This window comes from Muscardinus avellanarius (assembly GCF_963383645.1).
Source record: "Muscardinus avellanarius genome assembly, chromosome: 16".
Classification (NCBI taxonomy): domain Eukaryota; kingdom Metazoa; phylum Chordata; class Mammalia; order Rodentia; family Gliridae; genus Muscardinus; species Muscardinus avellanarius.
The window spans coordinates 52,180,878-52,199,633 of NC_137802.1; the positions used below are offsets into that span (position 1 = coordinate 52,180,878).

The 18,756-nt window shown below is 45.6% G+C and overlaps 1 protein-coding gene across 12 annotated transcripts in view; it reads right to left on the reverse strand.

Moving 5' to 3' along the window:
• STAT3 (signal transducer and activator of transcription 3) overlaps positions 1-18,756 on the reverse strand; it is a gene marked incomplete at both ends in the record, with an annotated part of 37,295 nt that overhangs the window by 3,170 nt on the left and 15,369 nt on the right. For 4 of the 12 annotated variants that reach the window (XM_080713871.1, XM_080713865.1, XM_080713860.1 and 1 more), the window contains 11 exons: positions 1,919-2,131; positions 3,014-3,153; positions 3,259-3,353; positions 3,547-3,599; positions 4,491-4,626; positions 4,747-4,845; positions 5,860-5,943; positions 10,521-10,568; positions 10,660-10,753; positions 10,853-10,882; positions 18,609-18,668. In XM_080713871.1, the coding sequence (XP_080569997.1) occupies positions 1,919-2,131; positions 3,014-3,153; positions 3,259-3,353; positions 3,547-3,599; positions 4,491-4,626; positions 4,747-4,845; positions 5,860-5,943; positions 10,521-10,568; positions 10,660-10,753; positions 10,853-10,882; positions 18,609-18,668 (1,052 nt within the window). The remainder of the gene's footprint in view (positions 1-1,918; positions 2,132-3,013; positions 3,154-3,258; positions 3,354-3,546; positions 3,600-4,490; positions 4,627-4,746; positions 4,846-5,859; positions 5,944-10,520; positions 10,569-10,659; positions 10,754-10,852; positions 10,883-18,608; positions 18,669-18,756) is intronic. The other 8 variants (XM_080713861.1, XM_080713870.1, XM_080713864.1 and 5 more) reach the window with 5 other exon arrangements.

The window sequence follows — 18,756 nt, forward strand, 5'->3', positions numbered from 1 at the left end:
GATCGCACAAGTTCGAAGCCAGCCTCAGCTTAGGGAGGCTCTCAGCAAGTTAGTGAGACCCTGTTCCCTAATAAAGTATAAAATAGGTCTGGGAGTATAGCCCGGAGGTAGAAAAGCCCCTGAGTTCCACCCCCAGTACCACACACACACACACACACACACACCAAAAAAAAAAAAAAAAAAAAGAGGAAAAGGAGGAGGAAGAGGAAGAAGAGGGGGAAAAACAATGTGGAATTCTGGTGGAGAAGTAAGAAAGAGGGAAGAGTCTTGGAAAGAGAAGCTGCTCCTGGGAGACTGTCATACCATAGTACTTTTACAACAGCAACAGAGGACATGGTCATGGTTTCACCTTTCCAAAACTCCCACTGGAACCCTCGGACCCTCTTCCCACACCCACACTGAGCCCTCAGTGAGCACCCACCTGTCCCCAAGGTCTAGACTAGCACTGTGCCCTTGAAGAATGTCTCTAAGCAGAAAAGGACCTGCCTCCCAGCCCATGAAATGGATGGAGAGGGAGGATGTAGCCTCAGATTGGGAGCCAGGATCTTGAAAGCAAAACGAGTCTAAAGGACCAGGACTTAGACATCGGGGTCCTCAGCAGAAGGAACAAAGAAAGGGTAGCGTGAGAGCGGCTGATAAATAGACCTCCCAACTGAAGCACAAGGTGGAAAGAGAGATAAGGGCAGACAGGAAGTGAGAGCTGAGCTCTTCCACACTGTGAGCAACTCCACAACAGAACAAAGGGAGAAGGAAAGGCCACTGTCAACGGGCTCAAATTCCCTGGCCCAAGCCTGGCTCATCGCCACCCGAGAGATCCTGGGAGGGAGTTCCCATGACAGAGTGGAGGGCAGCTGGTGGGCACCGCTGCAATCTGGACAAAAGCCGTTTTCTAAAAAGAAACCGGGGCAAGGAAGCCAACCAACAAAGGATCACTTTGAAGGGCCCCTCCACCCCCGTTGGTTTCCAGTTAAGAAAAGCTAAATAAAGACAAAAATGAGCAAATAGAGAGTCCTCACCAGGATGTGGACAGCGACCAGAGACCCAAAGCAGCAAGTACTACATGGGAATAGACCAGAGGCCTCTGCTCCCGCTACACTGGGGAGGAGATTACAGGCTCAACACAAAAAATTATTTAACTTATACAAGCACGTATGCCTCCATACATTACTATTCTCAATAACCGTGCATGCATGTGGAGCTGGGGATTGAACCTGGCAGGGAGGGCTGTTCTAACTCTGACCTATACCCCCAGCCCTTTTTATTCTTTTATTTTGAAACGGGGTTTTGCTAAGTTGCTGCGGCTGGCCTCGAACCTGTGACCCTCCCATCTCAGCCTTTCATGTACTAGGATTGCATGGTGAGCCGCCACGCTCAGCTAACAGCTACACATCCTAAGTACCAATCTCACACCCTCTCCCTGGTGTTTGCCGTTCCCTGTGAGGAGGGCACTTGGTGGTCTTCTGTGAACCCTGCTGTGACGTTGCCCACAACCTGCTCTTGCAGCAAGCCTTGCTTTAGCTCATTCCAGTGAGCAATGGGAAAGGAAGCACGCCGGGTTCAAGGCTGAGCTTTAAGCCTTTGGGCATCTACTATGTAAGAGGCACCAGAGAACTGCGCCCATTTTCTGTCTTCAGCGTCCTGGGCATGTGTGCATATGTCTGTGTGTACATGTTTGTGTCTTCTCTTTCCCCATTTACACTGCCGCTCTCCCTGTGGGGCAAGGAGTGGCGACTCTGACCCTGCCCTTCTCTTCAATCCCATTAGTCACCCCCAAAATTACCTGCTACAAAGCTCTTTCCCACAAGGAGGAAAAGATTCCCTCACCTTACTCAGACATCTCCCTGTCTATCTTCCAAGGATCCTACAGTTCCCAACTTCTCCCAAGAATGAAGTGCCAGAAACGTGGAAAGTCAACAACTACCTGGGTCAGCTTCAGGATGTTCCTGGCTCTCTGGCCGACAATATTTTCCAAATGCCTCCTCCTTGGGAATGTCGGGGTAGAGATAGACCAGCGGCGACACCAGGATATTGGTAGCATCCATGATCTTATAGCCCATGATGATTTCAGCAAATGACATGTTGTTCAGCTGCTGCTTGGTGTAGGGTTCCACCGACTGGATCTGGGTCTTACCTGCCATGGGATATGGGAAGGAAAGATGATGGACCGACAGCCAGATAATCCCTGAGCAAACTGCCAGATGGGCCTTTCCTCCAGGAGGTAAGACATATGCCAGCCTAGTGCTGGAGCCTCTGAGTATCCTGCCCAGTGGCCTGGCACTGTGGAAAGGTTGAGGCAGAACATGTATACAAAATATATTAACAGGGTAGATAAGAAAGGGGATGAACAATAAAATATAAATTATAAATTTCAAGCCAGGCATGGTGGTGCATGTTTGTAATCCCAGTACTCGAGAGGCTGAGAAAGGAGGATCCAGGCTTGGCAGCCAGCCTGAGCTACTTAGTGAGGTCCTCCACAACTCAATGAGACCCTATTTCAAAATAAAGACTAAAAACATTGGGCTGGGAGGTGTTAGCTTGAAGGTAGAATGCCCCTGGGTTCCATACACAGCACCAAAATAAATAACAAATTTCGTGTGTGTGTGTGTGTGTGTGTGTGTGTGTGTGTGTGTGTGTGTCTGTCTTACTGGAGATTGAACCCAGGGGAGTTCTACCTCTGAGCCTCATGCCCCCAGACCTATTTTTTATTCTTTAGTTTGAAACAGTCTCAGTAAGTTGTGGAGGGCCTAGGTAGCTGAGGCTGGCCATGAACCTGTGACTCTCCTGTATCAGCCTCCCAAGTACTGGCTAAATTACAAATATCTAAACTTATACCAGCCACGGGAGTGAGCAAAACAAACCCACAAACCAACCCTTCAGCTGGGAAAATCGTCACTCCACCGTTCACAAGCCTGAGGGAGGCAGGGGAGTTTGAGGCCGTCACTGTCCTCCAGGGGGCAGTCGGAGCCTGGAACCAGCGGCAGCGGGGAGGCGGCCGCAGCGCAAGGGTGCCTACCACTGATGTCCTTCTCCACCCAAGTAAAGGTGACGCCTCCTTCTTTGCTGCTTTCACTGAACCTCAGCAGGAAGGTGCCTGGGGGCTTGGTGCTCAGGATGGCCCGCTCCCGCTCCTTGCTGATGAAGCCCATTATGTACCTGGAGCCAGAGGAGAGCAACACACGTTTAGACTCCCAGGACTTTTCAGCTTCGCCGAGAGGGGAGGTATCTTGGTCACACCTGTGCACTTCTCTTTCAACCTACCCTTCATTCCAAAGGGCCAGGATGTACTTTTTCACAAGGTCAATGATATTGTCCAGCCAGACCCAGAAGGAGAAGCCCTTCCCAGCCATGTTTTCCTGGAGACAAGAATAATGGGGACGTCAACTGCACCGTCGTCCCAGCCTTCTCCCTCCTGGGCACAGCGCACAGCCAAAACCTGCGCGGGGCGGGGCTCTACCTTCAGGTGGCCTCACACCCTCCACCCCCACCTGGCAGGTGGCCACTCCCACTCCCAGGAGGAGAGCGCAAGGATTCAACAAGATCACTTACTTTGCAAAATTTAGCCCAAGTGATCTGACACCCTGAATAGTTCACACCAGGCCCTGAGAGAGAAAACAACAAAAAATGATGATGAGATGAAGCAGAAGTTTTCCAGCTTTGAATCAAGCTCTTCTTTCTCAAAACAGAATGTGCAGACAACTGTCCCACACCGGGCCATGAAACCACTGGCTAGCACGTACTTGAAGGGAGCCATTGTGTGGGTGCAGGTGTGCCCCGCTCTCTGCAGTGGTGTGGAGTGGCCCGAGGACCAGCAGCGCATGCTCACAGGCCCACAGCTGGGGTGAGAGGGCTGGATTTGGTGGCAGCACAGGACAAAGCTACTTTTAATTCCAGGTAGCACAAAAAAATTTGTACTTAATTTTTTTTTTTTGAGGAAAGAAAAGTTTTAAATAGCCTACAAATTTATTAAGAAATGAAAAGAAAATGTCATTAAAAAGCCCTTAATTTCACCTTTTTTTTTTGTAGTGCCGGGGGTTGAACCCATGGCATTCTACCTCTGAAGTATACCCTATTTGCCCTGCTTTTTTTGCCAAACGGTCTTGCTCGGTTGCTGACAAGTCTCACTAACATTTGTTGCTGAGGCTGTCCTTGAACCTGTAATCCTCCTGTTTCAGCCTCCGGAGTACTGGAATTACAGGTTATGTGCCATCGTGCCCGAGTTCCACCTTCTAATGCATACTTAAAATACCTTCTAAGGTTTGACAGAGCAGTGCCCTGAAGGGCAAGGGAGTCAGCAGCCAAGAGAGAAAAACAAATCCTTCTCCCACTTCATAAAAATGATGGCCAGGATGCAAACTTCCACACTGATACTCAGCCTGGCACCAGCACAGGCCCTGCTCGAGGCAGGCACAAGGGACACACTGCCCAGACGACAGCCCCGGAGGCCAGACTGCTCTCTGAGGAGGGTGGTGGGGAGGAGGTGTAATGAGGACCTAGAAGTTTCTCCGCCAGTGTGGTCAACTGCTCGATGCTCAGGCCGCGCTTCGTGGTGGAGGAGAACTGCCAGCTCAGCACCTCGGCCACTTGATCCCACGTCCCAATCGGGGGCTTGGTGAAAAAGTTCACGTTCTGCCAAAGATAACATGTTTGCTCGTTTAGATGAAGAGTCCGGTGCAAATGGCCCGCACTGGACACCGAGGAGTCGCAAGGGAAAAGAGAATGTAGTTTCCGAGCGGATGGGGCACTCACCTTGGGGTTGTTGGTCAGCATGTTATACCACAGGATTGATGCCCAGGCATTTGGCATCTGACAGATGTTGGAGATCACCACAACGGGCAAGGAGTGGGTCTGTGGAGTATGTGGGGAGGACTTACGGAGGCAGCAGGGCTTCCATAGCTCCCCGAATCGCTCCGCCCGTATTTCATGAGTTTAGAATAAAAAGGACATGCTACAAACCACACCTGCTTTTCCAGCTCTGTCTCAACTTAAAACTTAAGAAGGCTTAGGAGGGAGAATGAATCAGTTCAATGCCCAGAAAGGAAAAATGCCAAGCACAGGCTGCAGGATTCTTATGTTGTTTGAACACAACTTGTACCATCTGTCTGGCTCAAAGCTAGACTCACAGTCCCAGATTCCCCAGTTATAAGACTGGAAAAAGGCCTTTTCCAAAAAACTGAAAAATCCGCATCTTCCCTTGAAGCAAAGAGATCTCAAATCAAAGACTAGGATGTCTGCTTTCCCAGGTCTATCTTGATTTAAAAATCAAGAAGGCCAGGAAGAGAATGTAAAAGCCATGATTTTCTGCACACTCAAAATAGCAGTTACTGAGATGCTTTTGCTCAACCTTTATAGTCAGCCCTCATCAATGTCTTGGGTTTTTGTTTGTTTGTTTGTTTGTTTTGCAGGTCTGGGGATGGAACCCAGGGGCATTCAACCTCCGGGCTACACCCCCTGCCCTATTTTTTATTCTTTTTAATTTGAAACAGAGTCTCACTAAGTTGCGGAGGGCCTCACTAAGTAGCTGAGGCTGTCCACGAACCGTGATCCTCCGGTCTCAGCCTCCTGAATGCGGGGATTACAAGCGTGCGCCACCACGCCCGGCTTCATCAATCTCTTAGTGTAGATTTTCATATCAGGTTTGCTGAAAGCCAAGTATTCACGTGTCTCCTAAACACTCAAGTGAGACTTTATTCTCGATGGGCTATCAAGGATATTTTTTGGAGAAAAATAATCAAAAAACCAAACAGAGGACTTAGCAGACAGTAACCATCCCCGTCTTTTCTAGTCATAAAACCCCACTGGATGTTCCTGTCTGGGGTCATCCCTGCAGGTGGGGCCACCCGATTCTGCTAGAGAACTCACCTCTAGGTCAATCTTGAGGCCTTGGTGATACACCTCGGTCTCAAAGGTGATCAGGTGCAGCTCCTCGGTCACAATCAGGGAGGCCTAGGACAATGAGGACACTTCCTCAGGGAGAAGGGCACTTCAAACTAACAGCCACATGGGGGAGGGGGAGACCTGCCACAGCTGCACTGCGCTAAAAAGGGTGAGGCGTCAGATGGTGACAGACACACTGCCAGGGACATAACTCTCCGCACACACTCTCTTCAACACAAAGACCCTCTGGCGCTAGGATCTTCACCTGGGTCTTTCACTCAGGTTTATTCATTATTTTTTGGTATTCAGATTAAACCCAGGGGCATTCTACCTCTGAGCTACATCTCCAGCCCTATTTTAATTTTGAAACAGGGTCTCCCTAGGTTGAGAGTCTCATTACTTGCTGAGGCTGTCCTCGAACCTGTGATCCTCCTGTCTCAGCCCCCTGAAACACTAGGATTTCAGGCATGTGCCACTATGCCTGGCTTTTCACTCTTTTTTTTGGGGGGGGTGGTACTGGGGTTCCTGGAAGCCCTTCTATCGCTGGGCTACACTCCCAGACCTATTTTATACTGTTTTTTTTTTTTTTTTAAACAGGGTCATTTAAGCCAGCTTGGCTGGCTTCGAACCTGCGCAATCCTCCTGTCTCTGCCTCCCAAGGGCGGGGATTACAAGCGTGCACCACCACACCTGGCTTCACTCTTTTTATTATTACACAGATCTTAACAGGTTACCTACGGAATGTGTGAGGTGTGAAGAATAACTGAATAACGCACACCAGTGAATCTGCGACCCAGTTTATTTAAACTTACTGGGTCTCAACTTACTGGGGGTGTCTGTCTCTCTCTCTCTCTCTCTCTCTCTCTCTCTCTCTCTCTCTCTCTCTCGTCTCTCTTGCTTTCGCTCGCTCACTTGCTCTCTGTGCCACAGATCCAACCTAGGACCTCATGCGTGCTAAGTACACACTATACCACTGAGTACATACATACATTCACTGAGTGCCTTACCAACCCCATTGACTTCCCTCTTCCTGTACAAAAAACTGCTATTTTGTCTTTGGGGCTTACCATTTTCTCACTTTTCTTTATAGTTTACACATTCATTTTGCTAAACAATCCATGTATTGTTTAATTGGGATGTTTCTGTTCTTTATATAGATGGGATTCTATTCCTAGTTGGGTATTTTTTGTTTTTTTTTTGGCACTGGGGATGGAACCCAGGGGCATTCTACCTCTGGCTACAACGCCAGCCCTATTTCTTATTCTTTATTTTAAAACAGGGTCTCATTGAGTTGTGAAGGACCTCACTAAGTAACTGAGGCTGGCCACGAACCTGTGGCCCTCCTGTCTCAGCCTCCCACGTACTAGGATTATAGGTATATGCCACCATGCCCATTCAAATTTAGTTTTAAAATACTTTTTTCTGATTGCAAAAGTAATAATTCAGTTTAAAATGCAGATATTACAGGGACAATATACAATAGCCTCATCTATTACCAACAGTACTAATACATAAGCACTGTTGGTGTACATTCCTCCAAAGTTTTATTTTATTTTTATTTTTATTTTTGGTGGTACTGGGGTTCCTGGAAGCCCTTCTACCTCCGGGCTACACTCCCAGACCTATTTTTGCATTTTTATTTGGAAACAGGGTCTCCTAAGCCAGCGCGCGCGGCTGGCTTCGAACCTGCGCGATCCTCCTGTCTCTGCCTCCCAAGCGCGGGGATTACAAGCGTGCGCCACCACGCCTGGCCAAAGTTTTATTTTTGTTTTTGTTTTGAGATGAGTTCTTGCTATATTACCCAAGCTGTTGTCATATTTCTGTGCTTAAGCGATCAACCTGCTCCAGCCTCCTGAGTAGCTGGGCCTATAGGCACATACCATCATGCCTGGCTTCAGAAGCTTTAAATGTGTACATAAATACTGTACTCACTAATACATACATACATACATACATACATCACATACATACATACATATATATACATACATATATCATGGTTTTTCTTTGTGTGTGTGTGGTGCTGCGGATGGAACCCAGGGGCATTCTACCTCCAAGGTACACCCCCAGCTCCATTTTTTTATTCTTTATTTTGAAACAGGGTCTCACTGAGTTGCAAAGGGCCTCACTAAGTAGCTGAGGCTGTCCATGAACTACAATCCTCCTGTCTCAGCTTCCCGAATGCTGGGATTACAAGCGTGCGCCACCATGCCCAGCTTAACACTGTAATATATTTTTAAACAAAGTCACTAATATATTATTTTATATCTTGCTTTTTTCTTTTCTTTGGTGTATGTGCATGTGTGTGCGTGCGTTATTAGAGATTGAACCCCAGGCCTCTTGCATGCTAAGCAATCTACCACATCCCTAGCCCAGGATGCCATGCCACAGTTTTATTTGTTTATTCGTTTATTTCTTTTTTGGTAGTACTGGGCCTTGAATTCAGGAGTATTCTATATCTGAGCTACATCCTAAGCATTTTATTTTTTATTTGTATATGGGGTCTCACTAAGTTGCTGAGAGGCTCCCTAAGTAGCTTGAGGCTGGCCATAAACCTATGATCCTCCTGCCCTAGCCCCCCAAGTACTGGGATTAAAAGCGAGCATGCCGCCGGGCGTGGTGGCGCACGCTTGTAATCCCCGCGCTTGGGAGGCTGAGACAGGAGGATCGCGCAGGTTCGAAGCCAGCCACGCATGCTGGCTTAGGAGACCCTGTTTCCAAATAAAAATGTAAAAATAGGCCTGGGAGTGTAGCCCGGAGATAGAAGGGCTTCCAGTAACCCCAGTACCACCAAAAAAAAAAAAAAAAAAAAGCGAGCATGCCACACCAGGCTTGCTTTTTGGGGGGAGGTGAAGGAATACCAGGGATTACCCAGAGGCATTCTGCCTCCAAGATACACTCCCAGTCCTTTTTTTTTCTTTCTTTCTTTTTTTTTTTTTTTTTTTTTGGTGGTACTGGAGATGGTGGTAGTTGAGGCCTTCTATCTCCGGGCTACACTCCCAGGTATGTTTTATATTTTATTTTGAAACAGGGTCTAAGTTGTGGAAAGCCTCACTAAATTGCTGAGGATGGCCACAAACCTGCAATCCTCCTGTCAGCTTCCCAAGTACTGGGATTACAAGCATGAGCCATCATGCCCAGCCGTAGTCCTATTTTTATTCTTTTTATTTTGAAACAGGGTCTCACTAGTTTCTGAGAATCTTACAAAGTTGCTGAGGCTGACTTCAAACCTGCAATCCTCCTGTCTCAGCCTCCTAAGTACTGGGATTACAAGTATGCACCACCATGCCTGGTTTTTTTTTTGTTTTTTTTTTTTTTTTGGTGGTACTGGGGTTCCTGGAAGCCCTTCTACCTCCAGGATACACTCCCACGGGCTACACTCCCAGACCTATTTTTTAACATTTTTATGTGGAAACAGAGTCTCTTAAGCCAGCAAGGCTGGCTTCAAACCAGCGCAATCCTCCTGTCTCCGCCTCCTAAGCACGGGGATTACTAGCGTGCGCCACCATGCCCAGCCTGAGGCTATCCTTAAACCGTGATTCTCCTTGTCTCACCCTCTCAAATGCTGGGATTACATGCATACGCCACCATATCTGGCTTCTTGAGATGTATATTCTTTACACCAAAAATCCAATATTGTGAATGGATGAGTGCATGCAAAATATAAATAAGAAATATAGCCGGGTGTGGTGGCACACGCTTATAATCCCAGCATTCAGGGGGCTGAGACTGGAGAATCACGGTTCGAGGACAGCCTCAGCTCCTTAGTGAGGCCCCTCCATAACTCAGTGAGACCCTGTTTCAAAATAAATAAGAATAGGGCAGAGGATGTAGCTTGGAGGTTGAATGCCCCTGGCTTCCATCCCAGAACCACAATAAGTAAATAAGAGATATAAAGAACAAGTTTTTTTGTTTTTTGTTTTTTTTTAAGTTTAACTCAGGTTCGAATGTTGTCACCTGCCTATAATCCCAGTACTTTGGAGATCAAAACAGTAGGATCACAGGTTTGAGGCTGGCTGGCGCAGGGTAATTTGATGAAACTGTTTCAAAATTTAAAAAAGTAAATAAAAAGAGCTTGGTTTTTAGCTTAGTGGTAGACTGCTCCTGGATTCACTGCCCAGTACCACAAACAATAAAAATAAACGACCTTTGGTGCAACTCAGGGGTACAATAAATACCCCTGGGTTCAATCCCTAGTAATTAACACACATATACACACACACACACACCACGAAAATGTTTAACTCAGACTTGTGACATTTACGCCTTCTATCCCATCTCAGTGAGAAAAACAGGTCACTAAACGTGGAGCCAGCTGGCAGAAGCTGGAAGGGGAACTTGGAAAGCCCCAGGCAAGGTGGAAAGCTTCTTTTGCACCAGATGGGTGTGGAGAGCTACTTGGCAGGGGACTTTCCACTTCTGGATGGGAGCTGACTCCCCAGGCACTCAGGGGAAATGCTGCTGCGAACCCGAGAACGGCACGGCACACCTGACTTCAGAACAAGTCACGGTGGCCCGCGGTGACTCCCTGCATGACGACAGCTGGAAGAACAGGTTGAAGTCTGCCTAATTCTGGGCAAGAAGAGGGCTCCTTCTCTCCCTCAAGAAACCCTTCCCAGTTGGCTTGCATCCTCAATAAAACTTACGTCACAATTGGCGCGGCCCCCGTTTCCACATCTTTGCTCCCTCAGGGTCTGTAAGAAAGGAAAAGGCGGGTGTCGCAGAGGCTGCCTGGCGCCCCCCTGGCCAGACGGCCTCCGCGGAGGGGCTGCTCCTCCCGCATACCAAGTGCTTGAACTCTGCGGAGAGGCTGCCGTTGTTGGACTCTTCCATGTTCATCACTTTTGTGTTTGTGCCCAGAATGTTAAATTTCCGGGATCTGAATCACAGGAGAAAAACCAACAACATGGGTGACTGAGTGGCCGGAGGATTAAGTTAGATTAAACAAAACAAAAAGAAGCCTCCAGGCTGAACTTACCCTCTGAGAGCTGCGACATCCCCGGAGTCTCTGTTAAGAACACAGACGGAGGTTACTAAAGAGGACCAGTGTTTCTTCAAAGAGCCTATTCTGCGCACCTGTTATTTACTCTGACGGAGAAATTCCAGTGCTCCTGGGAAATTCTTTTTCAGTTACATTTTAGATGTGAAAAACAAAACCCTGTACATGCTTGGGCAGTAGACGCAGCGAGGGCCTTTCTCCTCCATCCTGCGCAGGCACCCTTCCCACTCCCGCCTTCCGGGGAATCATTACAACCACTCCCCCTCCTGCCTTCCCATTGTTACAATCACAAGAACAGATGCCACAGTGCCAGGGTCCAGGGCGAGAACGTGAGCCACTGTCTCAGGCAGACTCAGGCAGACAAGTCTACACTAGGCTGGACTGGGATCCCATCGCTTCAGCTGAACATGAGTGAGGAAACACGTGGCCTTAATTGCTGCAAACGCCGATGTAGCAACCCGAAGGGAACTTTGGACGGCAGGTGATGCTTACGGTGGCAGAGAAGAGAGACAAAAGGTCCTGGCAGCCTGGGGACATCTATGAATCACTGCACTTGCCACCTTCAGGAGCTTGCCCGACTCTATTTCCAGTTATACTGGGTTGCAAAGTTCCTTATTATTTAAGTCACACTGGGTTTGCTATAAAGATATCGGTGTTGCCTGCAACTCAGAGCATCCCCTTTGAGACAGCTGAAAATACTCTCCTAGAGTGATGACTCTAACTCTATGCTTTTGAATATATTTTTTATTTTATTTTGTGGTACTGGGGTGGAACCCAGGGGCTTTCCTACCTCTGGGCTATACTCCCAGACCTATTTTATACTTTATTTGGAAACAGGTTCTCACTAAGCAGCTGAGACTGGTTTTGAACCTGCGCGATTCTCTTGTCTCAGCCTCCCAAGTGCTAGGATTACAACTGTGCGCTACCACACTTGGCTTGAATATATATATATATATATATATATATACACACACACACACACACATATACATATATATATTTTTTTATTTATTTTTTGGTGGTACTGGGGTTCCTGGAAGCCCTTCTACCTCCGGGCTACACTCCCAGACCTATTTTTCATACTTTTTTATTTGGAAACAGGGTCTCATAAGCCAGCGCGTGCGGCTGGCTTCGAACCTGCGCGATCCTCCTGTCTCTGCCTCCCAAGCGCGGGGATTACAAGCGTGCGCCACCACGCCCGGCTGAATATATTTTTTATACAGTAACATTTCTGTAGTTTTTTGAAAAATTGAGAGTATCATTTAAAAAGTTCTTTTCAATTGCAATATAGATAGATAGATATAGATATATATCAACAACCACTATTTATTAAATAGTGCATTCTATGTGGAAGAGAAAAGCAATCAATTTTAAACTTTTTTTTTTTGCAGGTCTGGAGATGGAACCCAGAGGCATTTGACCTCCGAGCTACACCCGCTGCCCAAGTTTTTATTCTTTATTTTGAAACAGGGTCTCACTGAGTTGCAGAGGGCCTCACTAAGTAGCTGAGGCTGTCTACGAACTGCGATCCTCCAGTCTCAGCCTCCCAAATGCTGGGATTACAGGTGTGCGCCACCACGCCCGGCATAAAAGCAATCAATTTTAAACCATTCCTAACACCCTGTTCCCTACATCACAAATATATGCGTATGTGTGTAACACTGAGGATTGAACCCAGGGTCATTCTACCTCCAAGCTACACCCTACAGCCTCAGCCTTACTCTATTTTATTATTATTATTATTATTATTTTTTGTAGTACTGGGCATGGAACCCAGGGGCTTTCTACCTCCAGACTACACCCCTAGACCTATTTTTATATTTTATTTGGAAACAGGCTCTCATTAAGTTGCTGAGAGCCTCACTTCGAACCTGTGCGATCCTCCTGTCTCCCAAGTACTGGGATTACAAGTGTGTGCCACCATGCCCAGCTCTATTTTTGTTTTAAAACAGCGTCTCACTACTTGCTGAGACTGCCTTTGAATCTGCAGTCCTCCTATCTTAGCCTCCTAAGTACAAGGATTATAGGCATCCACCACCATCCCGGCCATAGACCACATTTCAGAACCTATTGGTCCTTACTATCAGGAACTTCTCTGGGCTACACTCCCAGACCTATTTTATATTTTAATTGGAAACGGTCTCACTAATTTGCCAAAAGCTTCACTAAGTAGCTGAGGCTGGCCTTAAACCTACACGAACCTTTGCCTCAACTTTCCAAGTAGTGGGATTACAAGCATGCGCCATCATGCCCAGCTCCAAACCTATATATTTTTTTACATTTCTTTTTTGCCTTGCAGTTTCAATGCATAACTGACAATAACAATAAAGTATACTAAGCCAGGCATGGTGGCACACGCTTGTAATCCCAGTATTTGGGAGGCTGAGACCAGAGGATCACGGATCTTGGTTTGTGAGCAGCCTTAGCTACTTAGCGAGGCCCTCTGCAACTCAGTGAGACTGTGCTTCAAAAATAAAAAGACTAAAAAACTAAGGGTGGGGGTGTAGCTCAAAGGTAGAATGCCCCTGGGTTCCATCCTCGGTACCGCAAAATATATAAATAAATTCATTCATTCATTTAATTAAAAAATAAGCCAGGTGTGGTGGCACACACTTGTCATCCCAGCATTCAGAAGGCTGACAGGAGGATCGCAGTTCGCGGACAGCCTCAACTACTTTTGAGGCCCTTTGCAACTCAGTGAGACCCTATCTCAAAATAAAGAATAAAAAATAGGGCTGGGGGTATAGCTTGGAAGTAGAATGCCCCTGGGTTCCATTCCTAGTACCAAAAATTTTTTTAATATAAAATATACTATTTAAAATGTATAATTAGCCAGGCGTGGTGGCGCACACTTGTAATCCCCGTGCTTGGGAGGCTGAGACAGGAGGATCGCACAGGTTTGAAGCCACCCTCAGCTACTGAGTAAAGCTCTCAGCAACTTAGTGAGACCCTGTTTCCAAATAAAAATATAAAAAAAAATAGGTCTGGGAGTATAGCCCAGAGGGAAGGCCTCTGGGTTCCACCCCCAGTACCACCAAAAATAAATAAAATAAATAAAATGCATAATTACTATTGGGGGCATATTGGGGATTGAACCCACGAGCATTCATTTTTTATTGTGGAACTGGGGACTGAACCCATGGGCATTCTACCTCTAAGCTACACCCCAGCCTTATTTTTTTATTATTATTATTTTTTTTTTTATTTTTATTTTTTTTTTTTTTGCGGTACTAGGGATAGAACCTAGGGACAGTCTACCGAGCTATACCACCAGCCCTATTTTTTATTTTGAAACAAGGTCTCACTAAGTTGTAGAAGGCCTCACTAAGTAGCTGAGGCTGTCCTTGAACTACAATCCTCCTGTCTCAGCCTCCCAAATGTTGGGATTACAAGAGTGTGCCACCACACCAGGCTTAATTCTTTATATATTATTTTATTTTATTTTTTTGGTGGTACTGGGGTTCCTGGAAACCCTTCTACCTCTGGGCTAAACTCCCAGACCTATTTTATATTTTTTAATTTGGAAACAGGGTCTCTTAAGCCAGCAAGGCTGGCTTCGAACCTGTTGTTTCCGCTTGGCGCGGGGATTACAAGCGTGCGCCACCACGCGTGCCCGGCTTCATTCTTTATTTTGAAACAGTTCTCACTAAGTTGCGGAGGGTCTCATTAAGTAGCTAAGGCTGGCCTTGAACCTGTGATCCTTCTGTCTCAACCTCCCAAGTACTAGGATTACAGGCATGCAACACCATGCCTGGCTCGAAAATGTATAATTTGATGAGGTTAATTTATGAATTTATGAAAGCTTATGTGTAAGTATACACTTATACTAACCTGTGAAGCCATGAGCACAAAGTTTCACCCACTCCCAATGCCTATTTGTTTACAACCCTCAGTCTCTCATGTGACCAACCCCTGACCCCAGGCAACCATTGACCTATCTGGTTTCTTTCACTATAGATCATTTACATTTTTATTTTATTTTACTTACTTTTTTGTGGTACTGGGGATTGAGCCCAGGGGCTGTCTACCTTGAAGGTATACCCCAGCCCTATTTTTTAAATGTTTATTTTGAAACAGGGTCTCCCTACTTGCTAAAGCTGTCCATAAATCTGTGATCTTCCTGTCTCAACCTCCCCAAGTACTGGGATGAGCTACCATGCCCACCCCATTTATATTTTTAGAATGTAATATGTGTGTGTGTGTGTGTACACATAAAATATTCACTTTTTTTGGAGGGTCTGCTTTTGTTCACTTGGTATAATTATTCTGAGATTTAGTCATGTGTTAAAGCCATCCATCTTTGCCGGGCGTGGTGGAGCATGCTTGTAATCCCCGCGCTTGGGAGGTGGAGACAGGAGGATCGCGCTGGTTTGGAGTCAGCTGCGCTGGCTTAAGAGACCCTATTTCCACATAAAAAAGTTAAAAAATAGGTCTGGGAGTGTAGCCTGTGGGAGTGTATCCCGGAGGTAGAAGGGCTTCCAGGAACCCCAGTACCACCAAAAAAAAAAAAAAAAAAAAAAAAAAATTAAAGCCATCCATCTTTAATTCTTTTTGGTTTATGAGTAGTATTCCATTGTATGGATATAATACAAATAGTTTATTCATTCACTTGTTCACGGATAGTCCCCTGGCGGACATTTGTGGACATTTGTTTTCATTTCTCTTGGGTTAATACCTAGGAAGGGAAGGTCTGAATCCTCATGTAGGTACATGTTTAACACTTTAGGAAACTAACAAACCTTCTTGCAACATGGTTGTACCATTTCCCCATTATATGTGGTGCTGGGGGCTGAACCCAGAGGCATTCTACCTCAGAGCTACACCCCAGCCCTATTTTTTAAATTTTTATTTTGAACCAGGTTCTCACTAGATTGAGGAGAGTCTCACTACTTGTTGAGGCTGTCTTCAAACCTGCAAGCCTCCTGTCTTAGCCGCCCAAGTACTGGGATTACAGGCCTGTGCCACCACACTTGGCTACTTTGTGTATTTATTCACCTATGAGTCAAGATACTCCAGTAAACATGTAAAGATACCTAGAATTTATTCTTTGTGTGTGTGTGTGTGTGTGTGTGTGTGTGTGTGTGTGTGTGTGTGTGTGTGTAATACTGGGGATGAAAACCAGGGGCATTCTACCTTCTAGCTACACCCCCAGCCCAATTTTTATTCTTTAGTTTTTTTTTTTTTTTGGGGGGGGTACTCGGGTGGAACCCAGGGGCCTTTTACTGAGCTATACTCCCAGACCTATTTTATACTTTATTTGGAAACAGGGTCTCACTAAGTTGCTGAGAGCCTCACTAAGTAGCTGAGGCTGGCTTTGAACCTGTGTGATCCTCCTGTCTCAGCCTCCCAAGCGCTGGGATTAAAAGCGTGCGACACCATGCCCGGCTTTTATTCTTTAGTTTGAAACAGGGTCTCACTAAATTGCTGAGAGCCTCACTAAGTAGCTGAGTCTCAGTCTCCCAAGCACTGGGATTAAAAGTGTGCGACACCATGCCCGGCTTTTATTTTTTAGTTTGAAACAGGGTCTCACTAAGTTGTGGAATGTTTCACTAAATAGCTGAGGCTGGCCATGAACCTGCGATCCTCCTGTCTCAGCCTCTGAAGTACTGGGATTACAAGCATGTGCCACCACACTCTGCTCATCCTGGCATCATTTTATAGATTTTAAAGAATCTTATTCACATTTTGGTTGTTGTTACATTAACTGGAAGAACCAATGTCTATGTAATAAAATTTAAAAGCCTGCAATTCAAGACAGGTGTGGTGACACCCACCTGTAATCCCAGTATTTGGGAGGCTGAGACAGGAGGATCACAGGTTCAAGGACAGCCTTAGCAACTCAGTGAGGTCCTCAGCCACTTAGCAAGACCCTGTTTCAAAATAAAATAGAGCTGGGGGTATAGCTCAAGGGAAGAATGCCCCTGGGTCCAATCCCAGTACCCCCCAACACAGTCTGCAATTCAGGAATATTATATGTCTCATTACTTTTTTTTTTTTTTTTTTTGCAGGTCTGGGGATGGAACCCAGGGGCATCTGACCTCCGAGCTACACCCCCTGCCCTACTTTTTATTCTTTTTTTTATTTTGAAACCGGGTCTCACTGAGTTGCAGAGGGCCTCATTAAGTAGCTGAGGCTGCCTGCAAACTGCGATCCTCCGGTCTCAGCCTCCCGAATGCTGGGCTTACAAGTGTGCGCCACCACGTCCGGCTGTCTCATTACTTTTTAAACTAACCCACCCTCACTAAAATTTCATAGTTTTCTTCAAATAGGTCCTAAATATTTTTGTTAAATTTATCACAATATGTTTTGTCCTTCTGTTGCTTACTGTGAGATCATGTTTCCATTATAAAGTAATACATGGTTAAAGTTGGCAATTACCATGCATTAATTTTAACCCTATCGTCTTCATTAACTTCTCTTGATTTCGTTAGTAATTATTTCCAGTTCATTCTTATGAAATTTATAGATAATTATACCAACTAAAAATAAGTATGCAGCCAGGAGTGGTGGCCTAAAACTCCAGTACTTGGGAGGCTAAAGCAGGAGGATCAACAGCTTGAGGACAGCCTCAGGAAATACTGAGACTCTCAGTAACTTAGTGAAACCCTCACTGTTTCAAAACAAAAACAAAATAGGACTGAAGGTGTAGTTCAGAGTAGAATGCCCCTGGTTTTCATCCCCAGTATTACACACACACACACACACACACACACACACACACACACACACACACTGCATTTTTTTCTTTTCTAATCTCTTCAGAGAGTATGTCCATTATAATTTTTTTAAATATTTTCACCAAGCGTGGTTGCACACGCTTGTAATCCCAGCATTCGGGAGGCTGAGACTGGAGGATCGCGGTTCGCGGACAGCCTCAGCCACTTAGTGAGGCCCTCTGCAACTCCGTGAGACCCGGTTTCAAAATAAAGAATAAAAACTTGGGCAGGGGGTGTACTCGGAGGTCAAATGCCCCTGGGTTCCACCCCCAAACCCACAAAAAAAAAAAAAAAAAAGAAAAAGAAAATAGTCTCAAAATTTGAAAGGTATTCTATATACTATTCCATTATATAATATATACAAATATATATACATACACACATATATTTTTTTTTTGGTAGTGGTGCTACAAATAATTCCAGAGCCTTATGCATTCAAGAGAAGCATTCTGCCACTGAGGTACCTCCTCAACCCTGGGAACAATTTTTTTTTTTTTTTTTGGTGGTACTGGGGATGGAACCCAGGGGCTTTTCTACCTCTGGGCTACACTCCCAGACCTACTTTATACTTTATTTGGAAATAGGGTCTCACTAAGTTGCTGAGGCTGGCTTCGAACCTGTGTGATCCTCCTGTCTCAGCCTCCCAAGCGCGGGGATTACAAATTACAAGCATGTGCCACCACACCCGGCGGGAACATTTTTTTAAAAAGGTCTATTTTTTTCTCTCCATTTCACATAATGTCCATAAATTACAATTATAAGTAAAAAAAAAAAAAAAGAAAAAAACTGAATAAAGAAAAAGAGGGACTGATGATCACAACTCAAACCCGTGCCACCAGCTTGGTAGTTTTCTTCTGGCGCATAAAACACGGTGCCCTGCAAGACTTTTGGAAACCTTTGTTCACAAGAGGAAGATTTCTAAAGGTAAGTCTCTAAGGTCAAATGACGTCTGTCAATCAAAGCGCTCTTGATTCTCTGACCCTCATATGGAAGAAAGAATTATGTTAAGGAGTACTTACTTGTCAATGCACACTTTAATTTTAAGCTGATAATTCAACTCGGGGAATTTGACCAGTAATCTATTAAAAGAAAAAGAAGTAAGTAGTAGTCTGTAACCTCTAGTTTACAAAATGTAAAATTCCTAACTCCTCGTTTCTAAGAAGTAAG